Below are 21,880 nucleotides of genomic sequence, written 5' to 3' on the forward strand. Positions count from 1 at the left end.
TACTTGTTGCTTAACTTTTTGTTATCAAAAACATCAAATCTATATCAAATAAAATAGAGTAATATAATAAACTTCCCTGTATCTATCATCCAGCTTCAATAATTATCAACTATGGGCAATCCTGTTTCATCTATATCCACTCCTTCCTCCATAACCACTACCATTTTATTTTAAAGCTAATCATAGGGGTTTTTTTTTTTTTTTCCCCAGGCTTCCCTGGTGGCTTAGCTGGTAAAGAATCTGCCTGAAATGTGGAAGACCTGGGTTCAATCCCTGGGTTGGGAAGGGAATGGCTACCCACTCCAGTATTCTGGCGAGGAGAATTCTGCAGACTGTATAGTCCATGTGGTCACAAAGAGCTGGACCTAGGTGAGCAACTCCCACTCACCTTCAATCACAGGTTTTATTTTATAACCAGGTCTTCACCATCTCACTAGGATTTGCTTTTATTTCAATTAAAATTTAACCATAAATACATTTCAGTTAAAATTTAAACATAAATAAATCACTTAATTGAAACCTTTTAGAGCCAATATTAACTACTGTTACACAAATGCACCTGGTGAGATGCCTCACTTTATCTTTTCTTAGGTCACTATTCTCACCTCCTGCCCCAAAGATAATTTATTTTCCAAACCAATCTGATGCAAATCATGTCCCTGTATTTCTGAAAAGACCAGAGATTCATTTATGTGTATAATACAGAAATGTATATAATAGAAATAAGGCTAAAAAGTTTAAAATTGTATGCCAAAATATTAGCACTAATTTTTTGGGGGTGGTATGAAATCAGGAAAGTTCCATTTTATTCTTCCCTTTCAGCTTATAATTACTTACATTTTTCTGTTGGTAAAAGTAATGTATTACTTTTATGATTAAAAAAGGAACATAAACATCCACCATGAATAGAAATTAAAAAAAAAAAAACTTTTCTGGAAAATAACACAGTTGGCTTCCCTACACAAGTTGAACTCTTCAGGATAAATGGGAAAATGAAAAAAAATTTTTAACTAATCAACAAAATTTGGATACCCTGAAAGTGCCCTTACAGTCAGGACTTCAAAACGTGGTCTTGCCTATCAGCTGAACAAAACCCATACCCATGGCCTGACCCAGGCTTCTAGGGTTGCTTTAGGGAGCAGAAAGCAGTATAGGAAATGGAGCTGAGGAACTGAACTACTGAGTTTGGTGTTAGATGGCTCTTAGGGACAGAAGGTAGGATATTTGAAACTAAGGCTCTCCTGGAAAAAACAGACACAGAAAGAGTCACTGACTCTTGGTGGGGCCATTATTGCAGGCGACTTCCTGGAGAAGTAAGGCCATATTTTGCCAATGAGCCTGAAGGCCTCTGCTTCCAGGAAACCCCCCCTCCCTCTCCTGCACCTTCCCCTCTCCGCCCATAATCAGATAAGTTCCTGCCCTTTGATATGAGAGTGGTGTTACTTGCTGTGTCCAAAGGGGATTAAATCCTCATGGGTTATATTTATTGTTCTTATTTAGTTTACCTTTAAAAATAAGTTTATGAAACCAAACTCCATTTTCTAATTTTTCAAGGAACATGTATTGTGTGATTTCAAAAAAGGAAAAGAAAATCTATTTTGCCCTTGAATCTATTCCAGCTTCCCATCTGTTCCCCATAAAGGCTTCCTCTAAAAGACTGAGTATGAAAAGAGAGGTGGAGCTGGGGGAGAGCGAGAAAGAGGAGAGGAGAGACCGTGTGTGTGGATGTGTGTGCCTGTTTGTGCCCATTTATGTATGTTTTTATGTGTGTTTATGTGTGTGTTTGAGAGCTCCAAGGAGAGGGACCAGGTTAGAGCTAGGATTCAACTAGGTCTCAGCCTCTTCAGGAGCCTCCATTCTGATTGGAACCCACACATGGCAACTCTGACAATGGGGTCTAGAAGCCCGGCTGAGGAGCTCCAGACCTCAGCATCAGATGTCAGGCTGAGCAACAGCAAAACCATGGTCAACAAGGTTCTTTAGACCAAATGTATCTGTATGAATTAGAAGACAGGATAGGGTGATGCAAACCAAGAAAATGGTTTGGGTTTTGTTTCTGGTTGGTTTTTGCTCTCTAACAAGAATTTAAGTAGATGGTCCAGAGTTGGTGTGGTAGTTTGACTGTGTAGGGTGACTAACCATCCAGTTTGTTTAGGATTGGTCCTCAGTTTGTGGAATTTTCAATGCTAAAACCCAAACTGTCCTGGGCAAACTAAGACAAACTGGTGACTCTTAAGTGTTGGGTCCCAGTGTCCATAGATCTTGCTGGTTTGCCAGACATGTTCTTTCTGTCTGGAGGTAGAAGAAAGCTGCTCCTGTTTTCATCCTTCTTTCCATGTGTAGCCAACAGGAAGGGAGACCAGGAGGGGGATGAAACATACCTTTCATTCTAAAGGCACATCCCAGAAACTGCACATAACACTTCTACTTACAGTATTTGAATCAGAATATAGTCACTTGGCCATACCTAGCAGGAGTCTGGGACGTGTTTAGCTGGGTAAACACACATCTGGCCAAAGCTTCTATGATTTTGGAATAACAGGAGAATTAGTATAGGCAGGACATCTGGCAAGCTGCCCTAGTACTGAACAGATAACACTTCATGATGCTCCCTATTCTCCACAATTCCTTTCTACATGGTTCTTTCTGCATAAATTGGCACATTGTACCATGTGACCATCCACCCAGGGCACCACCAGGTAGAATCGGGCTGGACCTAGAACCCAAGTGCAGTCAACTTATAGTGTTGTCAGCAATGGATGACATGGCTTATATGACTGGGCTGTGACCCTTTTCTAGAAAAATTGAAATGCAGATACTTTAAGTTGTCTGTTGCAGAAGCTGAAAGATATCCAGAGAAAAATTAGGCAGCAGAAACTATGAGCAAACAGAAGCCATGAGAGAGAAAAGGTCACCCAATAACAAAGTTGTTGGTAACTGCAGAGTGGCAGGGAGAAGACAATGGCAACCCACTCCAGTACTCTTGCCTGGAAAATCCCATGGACGGAGGGACCTGGTGGGCTGCAGTCCGTGGGGTCGAAAAGAGTCAGAAATGACTGAGCGACTTCACTTTCCCTTTTCACTTTCATGCATTGGAGAAGGAAATGGCAACCCACTCCAGTGTTCTTGCCTGGAGAATCCCAGGGACGGGGGAGCCTGGTGGGCTGCCGTCTATGGGGTCACACAGAGTCAGACACGACTGAAGCAACTTAGCAGCAGCAGCAGAGTGGGCAGAGGTAGCAACAGAGAGGTGCACAGGAGGGGGATTAACCTGTCCCTGTGCAGAAAAAGATAATCTTATCGACAGAAGTAGGTGGGATTCTGAATTATCTTCTAGTTGCATAAATATATCTCAGTTTGTAGAGGCTCAGCAGTAAGCTGCTACAACATTCCCTGCGACACTTTAATTTCAGTTCCCAGCTTGCTGCTGCTGCTGCTGCTAAGTCGCTTCAGTCATGTCCGACTCTGTGCGACCCCATAGATGGCAGCCCACCAGGCTCCCCCATCCCTGGGATTCTCCAGGCAAGAAGACTGGAGTGGGTTAGGGGAGTGATTAAGTATGGAGTTGGCCAGTAAGTTTGTTTGGGTTTTTCCATAGAATATGAACAAACTTTTTGGCCAAACCAATAGTATGTTGTGTCTGAGTGTCTGCGTCAGTGGGGTGCCATTAGTGTACATTCAGCTGGACAAAAACCACCCTAAAATAACCTAACAAATAAGCACACTTGTCATCTCATATGTTAAGGTGTGCACAGGTAGAGAGGTTCCAGGGTGGCCAACTCAGAGACTCAGTGGTGTCATCTACGGGGCAGACTCTGCCTTTTCTCACTGCCATCCTCAGCCCCCTCAGACTTGCCTCTTCCTGGTTTCAGGTTGACTACAGAAACAATTCACACAGCTAGTCAGGGATGGAAAGGAAATGACCCTCTCTTTAGTCCCTTTGTGAGACTGGAAGACATGTTTCAAGCTGCCAGAAGATTTTTGCCCCCATCTCATCATCCCAAGCCCATTCCTAAGTCAGTCATTGGGAAGAGGAGAAACTGGTACATAGGTTTAGTCTGACTGAGACGCTATGGCCAGGGACGGGGCTTGGCTTCCCTTCAAATACAAGGTTGTCCATATCTGAACAGAATCAAAGTGCTCCTTGTCAGCAGGAAGGAGGACAAAATAGCAGCTTTGGAAAGTATACTATAGCGTCCACTACAAGACACTATGAGGTCAGCTGGCTCTTCTCTGGCTGACCTCCAAGGGTACGTCTCACATTTAAGGCCCCAGTGTTACAGATTAAAAACTGTATTAGAAAACAAAATTAGAATTTTGCCACCTGACACATTCTGGGGTGTTAAGTACTTAGTTGCTCAGTCATGTCTGACTTTTTGCGACCCCATGGACCGTAGCCCGCTAGGCTCCTCTATCCATGGAATTTCCCAGATAAGAATACTGAAACGAGTTGCCATTTCCTTCTCCAGGGGAATCTTCCCAACCCAGGGATCAAACGTGGGTCTCCTGCATTGCAGGTACATTCTTCACCATCTCAGCCACCAGGGAAGCCCCTGGGGTATTGATTCACCTTAATCAAAAGGTCAGTTTACAAATCAGGAAATCAGTTTATTGATTTGTAGTCCAAAATGCACAAATCTCTCATGGCTGGGAAGCTCATGCTTACCACCCAGCACATAGCAGTTAAATAGCCAAATTAATATCCCCAAAGTTTCTTGGTTGTACATAACATCAAAGAAAGGATACAGATGGTTTTGTGTCTTTCTTTGTCTTTGCCACACAATTTTGGGCTTCTTTTCCATTACACATGACATTCTCCTTGCCTGGAATAGCTTTGCTGCCTGTCTCTGCCTAAAAATGCCCATTCAAACCAAGTCCAACATCACCTGCATGATAAATATTCACTATAAGTTATTTCCTTTCTCACTGTGGTAAAATTCTTAGTCATCATTGTCTCCCTAATGGACGGCACTGCAGTTCAGTTCAGTCCCTCAGTCGAGTCTGACTCTCTGCGACCCCATGGACTCCAGCACGCCAGGCCTCCTTGTCCATCACCAACTCCCAGAGTTTACTCAAACTCATGATTCTCAGACCTTGTACATGTAAGAATCACCAAATCAAAATAAGACTTTGTTATTTAAAAAATCATATTTTCTACTGACAGAGGAACGGATAGGAAGATGTGGTCCATATATATATAATAGAATATTTACTCAACCATAAAAAAGAATGAAATAATGACATTTGCAGCAACATGGATGGACCTAGAGATTATTATACTAAGTGAAGTTAAAGACAAATATCATATGATATTACTCATACATGGAGTCTAATTTTAAAAATGATACATATTAACTTATTTATGAAACAGAAACAGACTCATAGATTTAAAAAAACCTTATGGTTACCAAAGGGGAAACGTGGTGGGGTGCGGAGAATAAATTAGGAGCTTGGTATTAGCATGCACACAGTACTATATATAAGATAGATAACCAACAAGAACCCAGTGTATAGCATAGGGAAGTACACTCAATATTCTGTAATAACCTATGTGGGTAAAGAATCTGAAAATGAATGAATATATGTATATGTATAACAGAATCACTTTGCCATATACCTGAAACTATTGACATTATAAATCAACTATACTCCAATAAAATTTTAAAACAAATAAGCAAATACAGAGAAAGAAAAAAAGTTTAACAAAAAATCGTATTCTCAGGGAGTGTGATTCAGTAGGTCATGGATGGGAGAAGGAATCTGAATGTTAATGTGCACCTCCACAGGGGATTTAGGCCATGTTTGGGGAAGCATTGGCCTAGACCATGATCTTCTTGCAATTATTGTTCTGGTGATGGGAAAAGGCTATGTTCCAGGAGGAAGGCCTCTTCCTTAACTGCAGTGAATGGGCAGTAACAAAAATCTTCCTCTTCCAAGGAAATCAACAAAGTCCCCATGACTTTCTACTCTAGTCAGTACGTATATTGAAAGGTTCTGGACAGGGAGTTAGGGAAGTTAGGCGTTCTGGAGTCCATGGGGTCGCAAAGAGTCAGACACAACTGAGCGACTGAACTGAACTGCAGTGCCATAACTCATAAAGAAAAAAATTAGGGTTAGGGTCCGGGTCAGGGTTAGATAGAACCCAGGGTAGAACTCAGCTCTAGAACCCAGCTCCAGGCACCTTCTAAAAGGTAGAGATGCCTAAGCTGAGGTTTGAAAGGGAGAAAATGAGTTTGGTAGATGTGGTGGGAGAGATCCTTCTCAAAGAGGGACAGACTGTGCAAAGCTTGGGGATCCGAGACTATAGGCAATTCAATAAAACAGGGGAGAAGAATGCATGAGGGGAAGTGAAACATAGAGTAGTCATGGGCCAGTACACATATTATTCATTTACAGCACCATATAAAATAGTAAAAACAACTTATGGAGCCCTCATTCTCCATCAGACACTATAATTTATATATATCATGTACAGCATAATGCTGTGTTTATTACACTATTTGGTCTCAAGTTTAAATATCCTCTTAAAGACTGTATGCTCTTAAAAGACCTTCATGCTCTTAAAAATTAGAGAGAGCCCCAGAGAGCTTTTATTTATGTAGGTTATATATATCTATTGATATTTACTGTATTAGAAGTTCAAACTGAGAAACTGAAGAATATTAATTCTAAAAACTATGGATAATATACCATTATATGTTTACATAAAAACATACTTTTAAATAAATACAACCAGAATCTCTAGCACAAAAAATATTAGAGGGAAGAATAGCACTATTTTATATTTTTGCAAATATCCTGACTGTCTGGCTTAAAAGACGACAGCTGACTTCTCGTCTGCTTCTGCATTAACCTTGCACATTCACATGTCATACAGCCTCTGGAAAACTCCTCTATACATTCAAGAGGGAAAGTGGAAAGGGAAAATAGTGTCTTAATAGTATTATGAAAATATTTTAGACCTTGTGCACCTTGAATGGGTACTGAGAGATTGCGGGGATGCCAGATCACTTTCTGAGAACTGCTGTTTTAGAGGCTAAGAACACTTGAATCATGGTTTTTTCGAGTCTGAGACTGAGATTGTAAGCAAGTTCCTTAGCCTAGGTCTCCATTTCCTCCTTAGTGACATGGGGACACTTAGGGAACCTTAAGGGTGGTGATTGGCATGGTGTAAGCCATCAGTAAATGGCAGCAGCAGGTGCTCCTTGGAACAGCCCTTGGGGGTGAGCTCCAGGGCAGAACAGAGGAAACAGGAGAGCCAGGGTACAAACCCAAGTCTCTGACTAGAAAGGCTGGACTTGTGACCACTGTGTTACACACATGCCATGTTGAGATGTTCTGAGCAGAGATGTACTTTAAAGAGATTAATGTTGTGAACAGAGCTTAGGAAAACCACTCTGGTTGCGGCTTAGAGGATGGAGAGGTGGCACTGTGACTGCAGTCAGGGGCTCCATTAGGCCAGGCAGGAACCATCAAGTTTCCTTTGGGCCATGCTGTTTGACCTCTGGAAGGGCTGGCCAGAGACAGTGCTGTGGGTAAGGAAGAGGAACTTCTCAGGTGGTGGGCTGGGCAGGACTCAGGCCCATGAATGTGGGCATGAGGGAGGTGGAGGAGTCTTAAATCTCTCTGGCATTTCTCACTTGAGCAACCCTATCAAAAATGTGTGACCACTTACTCAGAGTATCATCAACCAGGGAAGCCTTGGTGTCCAGGGCTGGTCACTTTGGCATGGAGCACCAATGTGGCTGATGATAGTTTCCAGCCCTTCCAGAGGTCAGACTTCTACAGTGTGGCCCAAAGTCCCCACCAAAACCACATTTTTACTGTAAACTATTTAGCATGGTCCAAAGTCCCAGGTATATAAAAGTCCCAGGGATATTCCAAGGGCTTAGAGGGTATCTCACAAGAAAGAGATGGTTGAGGTCCAGTCTTTTCTTTGTCAAATGTACAGGGTGTGAACAACTCAAGCCTGATGCATTACCCTTCACTGCACTTGTATCCAGCTGCCTACTTAAAAGGACTCTCGAAAAAAGTTACCACCTAATTTTTTCATCAGAGCACCCAAATCTGCTCTGCCCATAGTCTTCCTTATTTCAGTTCATGGAAACTTCATCCTTCTAGTGGCTCAGGCCACAGACCTTGGAGTCATCTTTGACTTCTCTCTTCCCACATCCCAAACTTAACTCTGGCCAGTCCTGTTGATTCTATCTTCAAAGTATTTCCAGTTTCTTTCTGCTTTCCTCCCCCTCCATTATTTCCACCCTGGTCCAAACCTTCACTATTTCTCTCTGAATGAGCCCAACAACCTCCTAACTGGCTCCTTGTGTCCACCTATGGCCCCTGCAAGCTCTGCCACGCAGCCAGATGACCTTTTAAAATTGTAAGTCAAATCATATCATTCCTCTGCTCAAAACCCTTTATTGGCTTTTAATCCCACTTGGCAAAAAACAAAATCTTCTGACCCCAAGTACCTCCCTGCCCTAATTTTGATTTGCATCCTCTCCCCAACTCACACTGCTCCACCTGCACTGGCTTCCTTCCTCTCACCAGACACATCCCTGCTTTAGACTTGTATTTGTATTGAAATATTCATCTTCCCTCCCGACTCTTGAGTATTTTCCTCCATAGCACTTTTACATCTGTCACACCACTCATCTGCCTGTTTATGAGCTCACCGTCTCCACCTCCAGCCACCACTCTCTGCCCCCACCAGACTCTATGCTCCACAAGAACAGAAACTTAATTTTTAAAATCTCTTCTGTATTCCCTGTATTGTTGACTGTAGGCAAAGGACCATATCAATAGACTTTGCAGCCTATTATTCACACTTGGATCATTTTGATTCTACAAAAGTTTGATGATTCAGAATCTGACAGTTTTCTAAATAAGCAATGTAATTCTTCCATGTGGCCAAATACTTTCCATTTTCAGGATAAAATAGAAAAGAATAATTTAGGGCAGATTCTCCAATGTGTAGGTAAGCTCCATGGGGGCAGGGGTTATGTCTGGCATGTGTTTGGTGCTCATGAATATTTATTGATTGACCAAAGAACATTCCTACCTAGTCTTAAGATCACAATCTGGCAGCACAGAGGGAAATTTAGTAATAATTTGTCCATTTGATGTTGGGGCCATGTGAGATTTGTGGATAAGTGACCTACTCAAGTTTTACCAATAACTAGAATTAAGTTCCCAAGTCTCATCCCAGAGTTCTTTTCCTGTTCAATGAGCTCCCTATGTCAGCTTCAAAGACCTTTGGGACTAAAATTAGAGAATAAGGACTTGGAAGGGAAAAGGGAGTTGGGATCTCACTGTTTCCCTCTCATTCTGTAGCAAGAGGAGCTGGATTTTGAAACATGCCAGACATGCACTCATATCCCCTCACTGCTATTAAGAAATTGGGAGAGTTTGGTCAAATTGCTTAATTTCTGGTTCTCAATAAACACTTCCATTACATAGGGATTGCCTAAAGAAGTGAAAGTGAAAGTGAAGTCGCTCAGTCGTGTCCAACTCTTCATGACCCCATGGACTGCAGCCTACCAGGCTCCTCTGTCCCTGGGATTCTTCTGGCAAGAATACTGGAGTGGGTTGACATTTCCTTCTCCAGGGGATCTTCCTGACCCAGGGATTGAACCCAGGTCTCCCACACTGCAGGCAGGCGCTTTAACCTCTAAGCCACCAGAGAAGCCCCCTTGCCTAAATAGGGCTGTGGTAATACTTCCATAGTGAGTCTGCAAAACTGTAACACTATAACTCAGAAGTGAGAAAAATTAATTCTTTCACCTTGTGGGTAACTGATGTGGTCTTCCTTATGAGCCTTTCACCTATTGCTTAGCAAGAAAAACAATTCAAGGTTTAATTTTGTTTAGTCTAAATAGATACAGAATCTCAGTAGGAGATGATGAAAAAGATTCTGGAGATGGAGAATGGTGATGGTCACACAACAGTGTGAACGCACTTAATGCCACTGACTTTTACACTTAAAAATGTACAAACCTTGAGCTATAATTACTGGAAATGTAATATCTAACATGACTAGAGCTAGCTCTGCCGTATGGTAAAATTGGAAGTTGTTTAGAGAGTAGATCCCAAGAGTTATCATAAGGAAAAAAAAAAAAAAACATTTTTTTGGGGTCTTTTTTTGTACCTATATGAGAAGATGATGTCAACTAAACTTATGGTAATGATGTCACAAGATATGTAAGTCAGGCCATTATGCTCTACACCTTAAACTTACATGGTGCCATACATCTAACAAAGCTCAATAAAACTAGGGGGAAATGGTTAAAATGTTAAAACTTTATGTATCAATATGTGTGTGTGCATGTGTGTTGGTCACTCAGTCGTGTCTGACTCTTTGTGACTCCATGAACTGTAGCCAGCCAGGTTTCTCTGTCCACAGGATTCTCCAGGCAAAAATACAGGAATAGGGAACCATTCCCTTCTCCAGGGGATCTTACCGACCCAGGGATTGAACCCAGGTCTCCTGCATTGCAAGTGGATTCTTTATCATCTGAACCACCAGGGAAGCCCATGTATCAGTATATTTTACCACAATAAAAAATTACAGAAAGAAATTATCTAGTCTGATAATTTGGATAGTCTGTTCCGGCAATTCTCAGTCACTTCTGGAAAGATGGTGAAACTCTCAGGTTTCCCAGGCTTGGCCTCCCTTTTCCTCACTAAACTGTGTTTGGATATATGGCGAGGGGGACATGGAGGCTTATGTGATTCTGCAGCAGAGGCAGAAGGGTTCTCTAGGGGGATTTCCTTGGCCCACTCGGGTGCCTAAGCAATGCCTGCCTCCTCCCAACCCTTGTCCCATGGCTCCAGGCTGAGGAAACACCACGTATCGTGACACCTCAAAAATTTCACTGGACGCTGGTTGGGAAGCTGCGCTGCAGTTTAGCTGGCACGGAGAGCAGCTGTGAGTCACCCGTGGTTCCCCATCCCCCTCCCCCTGATTTCCGGGCCCGCCAAGCCCACTCCTTCCTTCACCGGCTCTGAGGTCCGCCCTCCTCTCCATCCACCGCACTGCTCCCCTCTCATTTGGGGGTCCTCTTACCACACCCGGGGGCGTGCTTAAACTCTGCGATTAATCACTGACCACTGGCCTCCCAGGAGACTGGAAGCTTCTCAAGGAGGAAGGCTGTGTATCACCAGTGTCTGGGGCCATTCCTGGGTCAGAAAATGTTTTTCAGAGAAAACATCCATCTCAGTGGCTGCCCGCTCCCTGTCTGCAGGCCTACGAGGTGTCAGGGCCCCTACCTTTACATCCCAAAGACAGTACAAAAGGAGTGCATGAAAGGCTGTGAAAAGAAACACACAGTTCTTACCAACGTGCCATTTTCTAAGTCCTGGAACAATCATGACATTAGAAAGTGGCGTTCCTGCTTTGTGGTGAGCAAATGTTGGTCAACAGACTATGTGAGGTCTGACCCTCAGAGGAAGAGGAAGAAAAAGAGAAAGAGAGTGTGTGCGTGTGTAAAGTTCCCAACATATTAGCCAATTTAAAAAAATCACTGCTTTAGCTGATACGTCTTTCCCAGGTTGCTATCTGTTTAAACTATGGCATTTAATAAAGAAGAGGCTGCCCTTAACTCATTTTAAGTGTGACAACAACAATAATATCATGGAGAACCAGTTTTTAAAAAGCACAGTTAATCATAATTCATCCTTGGAAGATAACTGGGAGCCACAACAAATTATATTTTTTAAAAAAAAGGTTCCAAAGCCTATTTACTTACTGAAAATTCCTCCAAAATCTCATACGAGAAGATGGCGGTAAACATAAAGTCCAGGTGCTTGTTTTTTGTTGGCCCAGGGCCTCCTCCTGTCCTGGGGCCTGAGCACTGCACTTTGGGGCTCCCTGCCCTGTTGGGTTCAGTCACCAAGGAGAATGGCGGCCGGAGAAGACCAAGGTTGGGAGAGTTCTTCTCGACTCTCGGCTGGATTTTCTGGCAGAGACGGAAGGTCCCTCCACTACAGCTCCTCCTCTCCTCAGAGCTCCAACTTCTGCAGGAGCAGTTACAACTCTCCAGTGTTGCTATTATGCTTTAATCCTGCTAATAGCCCACAAGTGGACCCTTCATTAAAATCTCCTGAGCTATAGAGTTGGCTTCTCTTTCCTGAAGGAACTCCAACTAATTAGTCCGTAATAAGAAACTCCTGACTGGCACCAGCTAGGGCCCTGATGTCCTGATTTGCCGGTCACTGATGGATATTAATTATGTTAATGCAGATATTTCATCAGTTCTACTAGATAATACAGCTGAGTTCATAAACTAAAGGCTAAGAACTTGTACCTTCAAATTTCATTGCCTTCTTCAAGTTGAAACCTTAGGACGCTTTCATATCTACTCCAACAATGTTAAAATAGTCTGAAGTTGCCTTTTAAGATTTCCTTTAGTGATGTTATTTGGAATAATGTTGATCCTTCTTTAATGGCAGGTTTGATACAGATCAACAGGCAAATGCCATATACATATATGAAAGTTAGCAATAATTTCATGATGCTTATATGCAAATTGCACTTACTGTCCTCAAAATGTATTTGATAGCTTGTTTTTCTTTTAAGCCAGGATCCAATCAAGGTTCATGAGTGGCTTCTGGTTGTCTCTTTAGTGTTTTGGGGGAGGCAAAGACTTTATGTGTGTAACTCTGCGGCCCAGTGTATGTGTGACACTGTAAACATGTGAACTAAACCAAATGGAACTTCAGGGAAGGCTCAGTGTTCAGGGTATTGCAGAGGACACAACTTGGGTGTAGGAGGAGATGAGTCAGCCATTCACCAGGGCCATTAAATTAGTGTGGGTGGTCAGCATTTCCCTTTTTCATGTTAGGACACACAAAAAATAATGATATTTCCATAACATGCTGGGTTGAACAGAGAGGGCTTCTTGGGGGCTGTGTGGAGCTCCAGCTGCCCCCCTCAGATTCTTGTCCCAATGGTGGGGGACCTACATTTGCAGTATATCTCGGAAATGTTCAGACCAAAAATATGGCAACTTTTGCCAAAGTTTCCAGGGTTCTTTGGGTCCTGGGGTATTTTTTTTATTTCCAACCCCATCACTTTAGTTAATCTTGTGTGTTTCTCCCTCAAGAATCTCAGCTGGAGTCTTGCTCTGTCCCATCAACAGCCACATATGCCCATTAACCTGGAAACACAACGACAGGGGCAGCCTTTTTCCATGTTATTTATTCAGTCAACTAGCTACACGTGGGGAAAAAGCAAATTAGTTGGAGCTTTTGGGGGAGGCCTCGGCGGATGGGTGGAAGGCTGGAATTTTAAACAGAAAATAATCTTATAAACAGTTAGATGAAAGATTTACAAAATCCATTAAAAAAAATAGTATCTTCTGAGGGTAAGAGACAAAGATAAAATCATCACAAATAAATTAACAACCTCTGATCATTGCATTCCTCAAAACCAAAGTTCCTGAAAATGGTTTGCATTTCAGACTGCTGCAATTTGCAGATACTTATATGGTCTATATTTCCAAAAAAGAAAAATAGAGACAAACACCAAGCAACAGATTAATACAATGTAGGGAAAGTTGAGCACATGAAAATAGCTATCATTTGGTAGCAAAAATAGAGTTATGCCAATGTTAATATCAAAATTAAAGACACTTAAATAAATTATGTCAATACAACTGCTTATTGCTCCTATTCATAACTAAAAGGTCTGAGAAATTCTATGATAGCGGAAGGCATAATATAATTTACAGGATAAGTATTAGACCTACAACAAGTTTCAACAACCAAACAGAACCTTTATCATTTTTCTTTTAGTGTTGACATTATTAATGGTAGGACAAGGTCACTCGTCATAAATGTGGAAAACACAGAAGGACAGTGCTTGAAGCCCAAGTCAATGATTTACTGGAAGTAATTAAAAATAGGATGTGAGAAAAGCAGCAGCCCAAATGAAGTAAATATTTTTTTTAATGAATGGTTTGTCTATTTTACTCTCTCAGAGAGTCTATAGGAAGCACATGAGGCTGTGGGGGCTGTCTGGGCATTCTGTGGGGATAATGACGGTTGTCTTAAAGTGAACTCCGTCTGTTTAGTTAGTACCAGAACCAGCCTGGCCTCTAGGAGGTGAATGGCATGGAGAAAGAAGCTGCACTGAGACTTTGATTATTACATTTCACTCCAGGAAATACCATCTTAGGCTTTGGGACCTGGGGAGGGAGTGATCTGCCTGGCTACACAGGAGACTGTGGCCCCTTCCTGAAAAGCATCTCTTGCAGCTTGGGACGACCAGCAGGGGCAGCAGCACCACGTTACCTGGGGTGTAATGTGGGAAACTGGACTGCACGCGGTCCCATTTCCAAGAACAGCAGTGTGGTTCACCATACATTTGGGATGGGATGACCAGGAATAAAATAGAGGTTACAACGTGTACCTTCAGCGATGAAGTGATTGGCATTATGTAATTGGGAGATCCAAAATCTGGAAAAGTCAGTTCTGCCTCAGTCCTCAAACAATGCCATGTTTCTGCTTCCTTCATCTTAAGACTATAAAATGTCCTTGAGCTACAAATTAGGTTGAGAAGGTGCTTTTGAGAGTAGAGACTGAAGGAAAAAAGAAGCTGTTTCCCCCTCAAGGGAATTTGAGGATTATAATAGGATGTATCACCAAGCCATTTAAATGTCAGAAAAACCCTTTATAGAGGTGGGTACTAATAGGTTTTAAAATTGGCATGCATATTCAAATTTATCCACACTCCCATCTCAAATGACTACAAAGGTGATGTTTGGTCCCTTGATCCTTGTGATTACAAAATGAAATATAAGATCAATTGAAATAGCAACTGGGACAATTAAAGACTTGCCAAAGACCTCATGACAAAGCTACATCCATTCAGGCTGCATGTTTTGTTCTTGTTTTGAGCCAACCTCTGCCGCAGTCAGTATTACTCAAGTTCTGCATTTACCTTCACACTGTGAAAATGAGATTTGTTTTCCCCTGGAGTACCCTTAAAATCCACAGGCCTCTTCTTCCTGTCTGTGAGCAGAATTCTGATACAAGCTTGAAAAGAAAAGAACAAAGCCCATACCAAAGAATTTGATCGTTTTCATTAGAAATGGAAATGATATTCTCACTGTGTTCATCTCGACGTCTTGATAAAATGAAATGGATGAAAGCAATATTTAATGAATCGCATATTATTTTAAAATGCTAGTCACTTGCAGATTCCAAAAGGCCAGTGATCCACTTTAACTCTATTTTGAAAATGGAACACTCTCTAACTAGTTGTTTGTGTGACACTGAAAAACAGTGCATGCTTTTTCCCATTACTTATTTGATTTTTCACTCATAGCATTCTTTGATGTTATTTAAATATCTAAAAATGTTTTCTGGAGAAATTTTTTTTTACCACATCATTTTACTTGATATCCCATAGGGTTGTTATGGACTTTATAGGAAAATGCTTAAAACTCAAGCTTTGGTTTTAAAGTAATACGGGCAGAAATTGGAACTGCTTTGATCACAGAATTCAACTACTGCACATATTCTATTATTGTAATTGGCAATAACACATTTAAAAAGGCAAAGTTTCTCCTTTTGGTAGTTATAATCTGTATCATTCAAGACTGCTGCAAAACTCACAAATGAGTGATATGAGTTAAGAAGAAAGTGTAGGAAGGGGATAAGAAGACATTTAAAGCTTTATCAGAACACAGCACAAAGGAAGAACTCAATTCTCTACATTTTTCTATAAGGCAGATGGTCAAACTTTTTAATACAAGATCTAAAATACATTGCTTATTAAGAGGTAGAAAATACCAAAACAGTATTTAAGGAAAATGTGTTGAGTTACTTAAAACAATCAGCTACTTTATTAAACTTCTGGAAAGTCAAACTGCCATGTGGAATCCCCTGTGTATTTTAACACTAAATTGGGTCATTCCATGTTCAACAGATATGTGGGCAAATAGTGGGGGAGGTTGGGGTGGAGTAGGAAAACAGTTTTTTTAACTTGTAATGATTTAACTCTAAGGAGAAATTTCCTACTGTTTGGGAATTCATTATGATATTTAAAAAATAGGGATTTCTCAAATTATCAACACTTTCTCTGTATGATTTTGCACATAGGCAATGAAACTATAGGGAGGGATGACTTCAAATGTTTCCCTCTTTGAGAAGGTACCACACCCATCTTATATAAAAACATATCTCACTCATCTTATACCATTCTCTCCAGTCACTGAAATGCAAATACGAGTATTCTTCAGACTCCAGCACCAGCAGAATTGTTCTGTGTGAGCAATTCAAAAGCTGTCTGAGGCAAAAAGATACCTGAGCTACCAAAATAAACCTGGGTAGCTTATGCATGGGTGAGTAACCCTAGGTATTCTTTTTTCTTAATGCACCTGGGAGAGATGGATTTTCTTTACAACCTAATTTTATAAGGCATAAATTTAATTAGAATTTTCCTAACCTTTGGAAAATTAGTGTTAAAGTTTCTTTTTTAACCCACACATTAACATTCAATCTTTTATTTTTATTAAATAGTTTATATATAAAAAGAAATATCAAGGTGTTCTACATTCATATAAACAATCATGATAACATTTGAAATTGTAAAGAAACCTACTGAAGAAAATATATACTTAAATACTTACAACGCTAAGCTAAGAAGCACAAGTGATCATTCTAGATAATATTGTTTAAATATACAGACACAAGACGGTGGCTTCAGAAAGCAAATGCAGGAGAAGCACAAAGATGTCTTGTTCTTTCCTCTTTCACCACAAGACAGGATGGTCCAGTTTGGAAAAACCAAAATCTTTCCTAAGTTCCAAGTAGGTGCCGTTGCTCACCCAAGAGTCATCAATGGATTTCCTGTGGAAGTGAAAGAATTTGTTGAAGGCTCTTGACAAGATCGTCATAGTCTCTATTTCCCTTTTCAGTTCCTCTCTGCCCTGCCCGGGCCTCCACCCGTCCCCCGCTGCTGCCCGTCCAGATTATCATTTGCATCTGCACACTCTGTCCCTGTGGTCCAGAACTGGACTGTTTAGCTACTTCTGACTTCGGCTTCTCAAACTTAAAGGCTGTGAGAAATGGTACTCCTGAGACAAACAGGTGAGGGAAGAGTCTGTGGTACAGAAAATATGGCTTGAGTATGACTATGTAAATGCTGCAAATCAATCAGGTTGTTCAAATCAAATAATAAATTAAGAGTAAAAAGGAAAGGAATTGGAAGTCATCACAGTCTAGAGTTAACAGCCTTGGTTAACTATTTGACTAGATGTCACTCAAAGTTGGGCTTCCCCAGTGGCTCAGAGGCTAAAGCGTCTGCCTGGAATGTGGGAGACCCGGGTTAGATCCCTGGGTTGGGAAGATCCCCTGGAGAAGGAAATGGCAACCCACTCCAGTACTCTTGCCTGGAGAATCCCATGGAGGGAGGAACGTGGTAGGCTACAGTCCATGGGGCCGCAAAGAGTCGGATACGACTGAGCGACTTCACTTTCTTTCACTTTCAGTTCAGTTCGATCGCTCAGTCATGTCCAACCCTTTGCAACCCCATAGACTGCAGCACGCCAGGCCTCCCTGTCCATCACCAACTCCCAGAGCTTGCTCAAACTCATGTCCATTGAGCGGTGATGCCATCCAACCATCTCATCCTCTGTTGTTCCCTTCTCTTCCTGCCTTCAATCCTTCCCCAACATCAGCGTCTCTTCTAATGAGGCAGTTCTTCACATCAGGTGGCCAAAGTATTGGAGTTTCAGCCTCAACATCAGTCCTTCCAAAGAATGTTCAGGACTGATTTCCTTTAGGATGGACTGGTTGGATCTCCTTGCAGTCCAAGGGACTCTCAAGAGTCTTCTCCAACACCACAGTTCAAAAGCATCAATTCTTCTGCACTCAGCTTTCTTTATAGTCCAACTCTCATATCCATACATGACCACTGGAAAAACCATAGCCTTGACCAGACGGACCTTTGTTGACAAAGTAATGTCTCTGCTTTTTAATATTCTGTCTAAGTTGGTCATAACTTTCCTTCCAAGGAGTAAGCGTCTTTTAATTTCATGGCTGCAGTCACCATCTGCAGTGATTTTGGAGCCCAGAAAAATAAAGTCAACCACTGTTTCCCCATCTATTTGCCATAAAGTGATGGGACTGGATGACATGATCTTCGTTTTCTGAATTTTGAGCTTTAAGCCAACTTTTTCACTCTCCTCTTTCACTTTCATCAAGAAGCGCTTTAGTTCCTCTTCACTTTCTGCCATAAGGGTGGTATCATCTGCATGTCTGAGGTTATTGATATTTCTCCCAGCAATCTTGATTCCAGCTTGTGCTTCATCCAGCCCAGTGTTTCTCATGATGTACTCTGCATATAAGTGCTAAGCAGGGTGACAATAAACAGCCTTGATGTACTCCTTTCCCTATTTGGAACCAGTCTGTTGTTCCATGTCCAGTTCTAACTGTATACAGATTTCCTAAAAGGCACGTCAGGTGGTCTGGTATTCCCATCTCTTTAAGAAGTTTCCACAGTTTATTGTGATCCACACAGTTAAACGCCTTGGGATAGTCAACAAAGCAGAAGTAGATGTTTTTCTGGAATTCTCTTGCTTTTTCGATGATCCAACGGATGTTGGCAATTTGATCTCTGGTTCCTCTGCCTTTTCTAAATCCAGCTTGAGCATCTGGAAGTTCTTGGTTTACGTACTGCTAAAGACTGGCTTGGAGAATTTTGAGAATTATTTTGCTAGCGTGTGAGATGAATACAATTGTGCAAATGCAATAGTTTGAGCATTCTTTGGCATTGCCTTTCTTTGGGACTGGAGTGAAAACTGACCTTTTCCAGTCCTGTGGCCACTGCTGAGTTTCCCATATTGGCTGGCATATTGAGCGCAGCACTTTCAAAGCATCATCTTTTAGGATTTGAAATAGCTCAACTGGAATTCCATCACCTCCACTAGCTTTGTTCATAGTGATGCTTTCTAAGGCCCATTTGACTTCTCACTCCAGGATGTCTGGCTCTAAGTGAGTGATCACACCATCATGGTTATCTGAGTCATGAAGATCTTTTTTTGTATAAGTCTTCTGAGTATTGTTGCCACCTCTTCTCAATATATTCCGCTTCTGTTAGGTCCATACTGTTTTTGTCTTTTATTGGGCCCATCTTTGCATGAAAAGTTCCCTTGGTATCTCTAATTTTCTTGAAGAGACCTCTAGTCTTTCCCATTCTACTGTTTTCTTTGCACTGATTTCTTCTATTTCTTTGCACTGATCACTGGGGAAGTCTCTCTTATCTCTTCTTGCTATTCTTTGGAACTCTGCATTCAGATGGATATATATTTCCTTTTCTCCTTTGCCTTTTGCTTCTCTTTTTTTTCTCAGCTATTTGTAAGGCCTCCTCAGACAATCATTTTGCCTTTTTTGTATTTCTTTTTCTTGGGGATGGTCCTGATCACTGCCTCCTATACAATGTCACAAACCTCTGCCCATAGTTCTTTAGACACTCTCAAATCTAATTCCTTTGACTCTATTTGTCACTTCCACTGTATAATCGTATAATACTAGATATTACATAGACCCAAATTCAAAAGGTTCTTAAGAGTGGAGAGCTGAATTTTTCCATCCTACTCCCAGCATCCTGGTTTTCCTCAGAGACAATAATCTTAGCAGCTTCACTCTTTCAGAGAAATTCCATGTGTGTGAGCTTGCATGCACGCACATGCATGCTCCACTCCTCTCCTTTTTTTCATACAATGGTAGCCCTGGATGGTGTCCTACCCCTTAAGTTTTTACATAACATATATACTTGTAATCCTTTTCCATTGTCAAAATAAGATCAGCAAACTATAGCTTAATGGCCAAATCCAGCAGCTGGCTTATCTTTGCAATTCCATTTAATCGGAACATACCATGCCTGTTCATTCAAGTATTCACTATTGCTGCTTTCGCATTGCACAGCAGGGTTGAGTCATCACTATTGAGGCCTCACACCTTGCAAAGTTAATATTCACCATTTGTCTTCTGCAGGGAAAGTTTGGTTTCTCTGGCAAAAAGGAATTCCTCGTTTCCTTTTTAAACAGTTGCATGATATTCCATTGTGGGGATGGACCACGATTTAACAGGTACTTGACTGGTGGACACTGTGTTGTCAACCTCTAGCTATTATAAACAAAACATATGTTATTTTGTATGTGTGTGAGATTTATTATATTAAAAATTCCTGTAAGTTAAAACATCTGGGTCAAAGAGTATGTGCACTTGTAATGTTGACTGATACTGTCACATGTTTTAGAAAAAGTGAGGAGTACATATTTATCCACATTCTTAGGAACATAGTTTTTTTTTTTTTCTAATTTTGTATTGGGGTATAGCCAATTAACAATGTTGTGATAGTTTCAGGTGGACAGCAAACGGACTCAGCTGACTGAGTCCATTATACACATATAATCCATTTTAAGTGTATGCTGCTGCTGCTGCTAAGTCGCTTCAGTCATGTCTGACTCTGTGCAACCCCATAGACGGCAGCCCACCAGGCTCCCCTGTCCCTGGGATTCTCCAGGCAAGAACACTGGAGTGGGTTGCCATTTCCTTCTCCAATGCATGAAAGTGAAAAGGGAAAGTGAAGTCGCTCAGTCGTGTCTGACTCTTAGCGACCCCATGGACTGCAGCCCACCAGGCTCCTCCATCCATGGGATTTTCCAGGCAAGAGTACTGGAGTGGGGTGCTATTGCCTTCTCCAGGATACATGTATATGGCTCCATTAATGGCACCCCACTCCAGTACTCTTGCCTGGAAAATCCCATGGATGGAGGACCCTGGTGGGCTGCAGTCCATGGGGTCGCTAAGAGTCAGACACGACTGAGCGACTTCACTTTCACTTTTCACTTTCATGCATTGGAGAAGGAAATGGCAACCCACTCCAGTGTTCTTGCCTGGAGAATCCCAGGGACGGGGGAGCCTGGTGGGCTGCCGTCTATGGGGTTGCACAGAGTCGGACACGACTGAAGTGACTTAGCATACATGTATCCATTTTCTCTCAAACTCCTCTCCCATCCAGGCTGCCACAAAACATTGAGCAGAGTGCCCTGTGTTATACAATAGGTCCTTACTGGTTATCCATTTTAAATATAGCAGTGTATATCTGTCGATCCCAAACTCCCTAACTATCTCTTTCTCCCAGTCTTATCCCAGCAACCATAAGAGGAACATGGATTTTTATCACAATTGTTTCCCTATTCCAATAAAGGGATGTGTTTAAAATAAGTCAATCTGCATATCAGATATTTTTCTTTGAAACAAAGATGACTAAAGCTGCCAGAGCTGTAGTTTCCACTTGGAATTTCCATTAATACTTTGGTGACTCCTTAGTGTCAACGGAAACATCTAAGTCCCCATACTCCTCCTCTCTGTCATCTCTGCCAGCTTCTAATTGGAACAGTTCCAGGACTGCTACTGCTGAACAATTCCCACCTTTTCTCACATTTTTACCTGCCACATCCAATACTCTGATAATTTTATAGATAATCAAAAAGAAGAAGAGCTGCCACTGTTTGGTCCTTCTCTATTCCAGACAAAATTCTTACATGGTTGAAGCGACAGCCTAGGTAACATTTTATATTTTGCATTTAAATGGTAGTTCAATTCCCATAGAGCTCCACAGACTTTATGAAGATTTTTCAGGTTCTCATATCAGGTCAAGTTGATCAATCTCCTTATCTAGTTCTTGAGACAGTTTGGTTACCCACAATATTTAATGATCCTAAAAATACTGTAGCGAACCTCTTTAACAAATATTAGTAAAATCAACTGATCAGTCTGTTAGTCTATCCATTTACCTATCCATTGCCTTTCTGAAAAAAATAATTTAAGGAAACGTATTCATTAAATGTTTAAATGAAGCTGTGAA

The 21,880-nt window shown here is 41.5% G+C and overlaps 2 protein-coding genes across 9 annotated transcripts in view; both read right to left on the reverse strand.

The window, feature by feature from the left end:
- The window catches only part of GSDME (gasdermin E), a 113,619-nt gene extending 101,594 nt beyond the window's left edge, over positions 1-12,025 (reverse strand). Inside the window, exon 1 of the mRNA XM_086396328.1 lies at positions 11,748-12,025. The gene's annotated coding sequence lies outside the window, so the exon portion shown is untranslated. The remainder of the gene's footprint in view (positions 1-11,747) is intronic.
- A 1,155-nt stretch (positions 12,026-13,180) lies between these two features.
- OSBPL3 (oxysterol binding protein like 3) overlaps positions 13,181-21,880 on the reverse strand; it is a 199,669-nt gene continuing 190,969 nt past the window's right edge. For all 8 annotated transcript variants that reach the window (XM_086396295.1, XM_086396291.1, XM_086396293.1 and 5 more), the window contains one exon: positions 13,181-16,854. In XM_086396295.1, the coding sequence (XP_086252421.1) occupies positions 16,758-16,854 (97 nt within the window). In that variant the 3' untranslated portion in view covers positions 13,181-16,757. The remainder of the gene's footprint in view (positions 16,855-21,880) is intronic.

Source organism: Bos grunniens, chromosome 4, assembly GCF_055505025.1.
Source record: "Bos grunniens cultivar Pamir isolate PY7600 chromosome 4, Bosgru_T2T1.0, whole genome shotgun sequence".
NCBI lineage: Eukaryota > Metazoa > Chordata > Mammalia > Artiodactyla > Bovidae > Bos > Bos grunniens.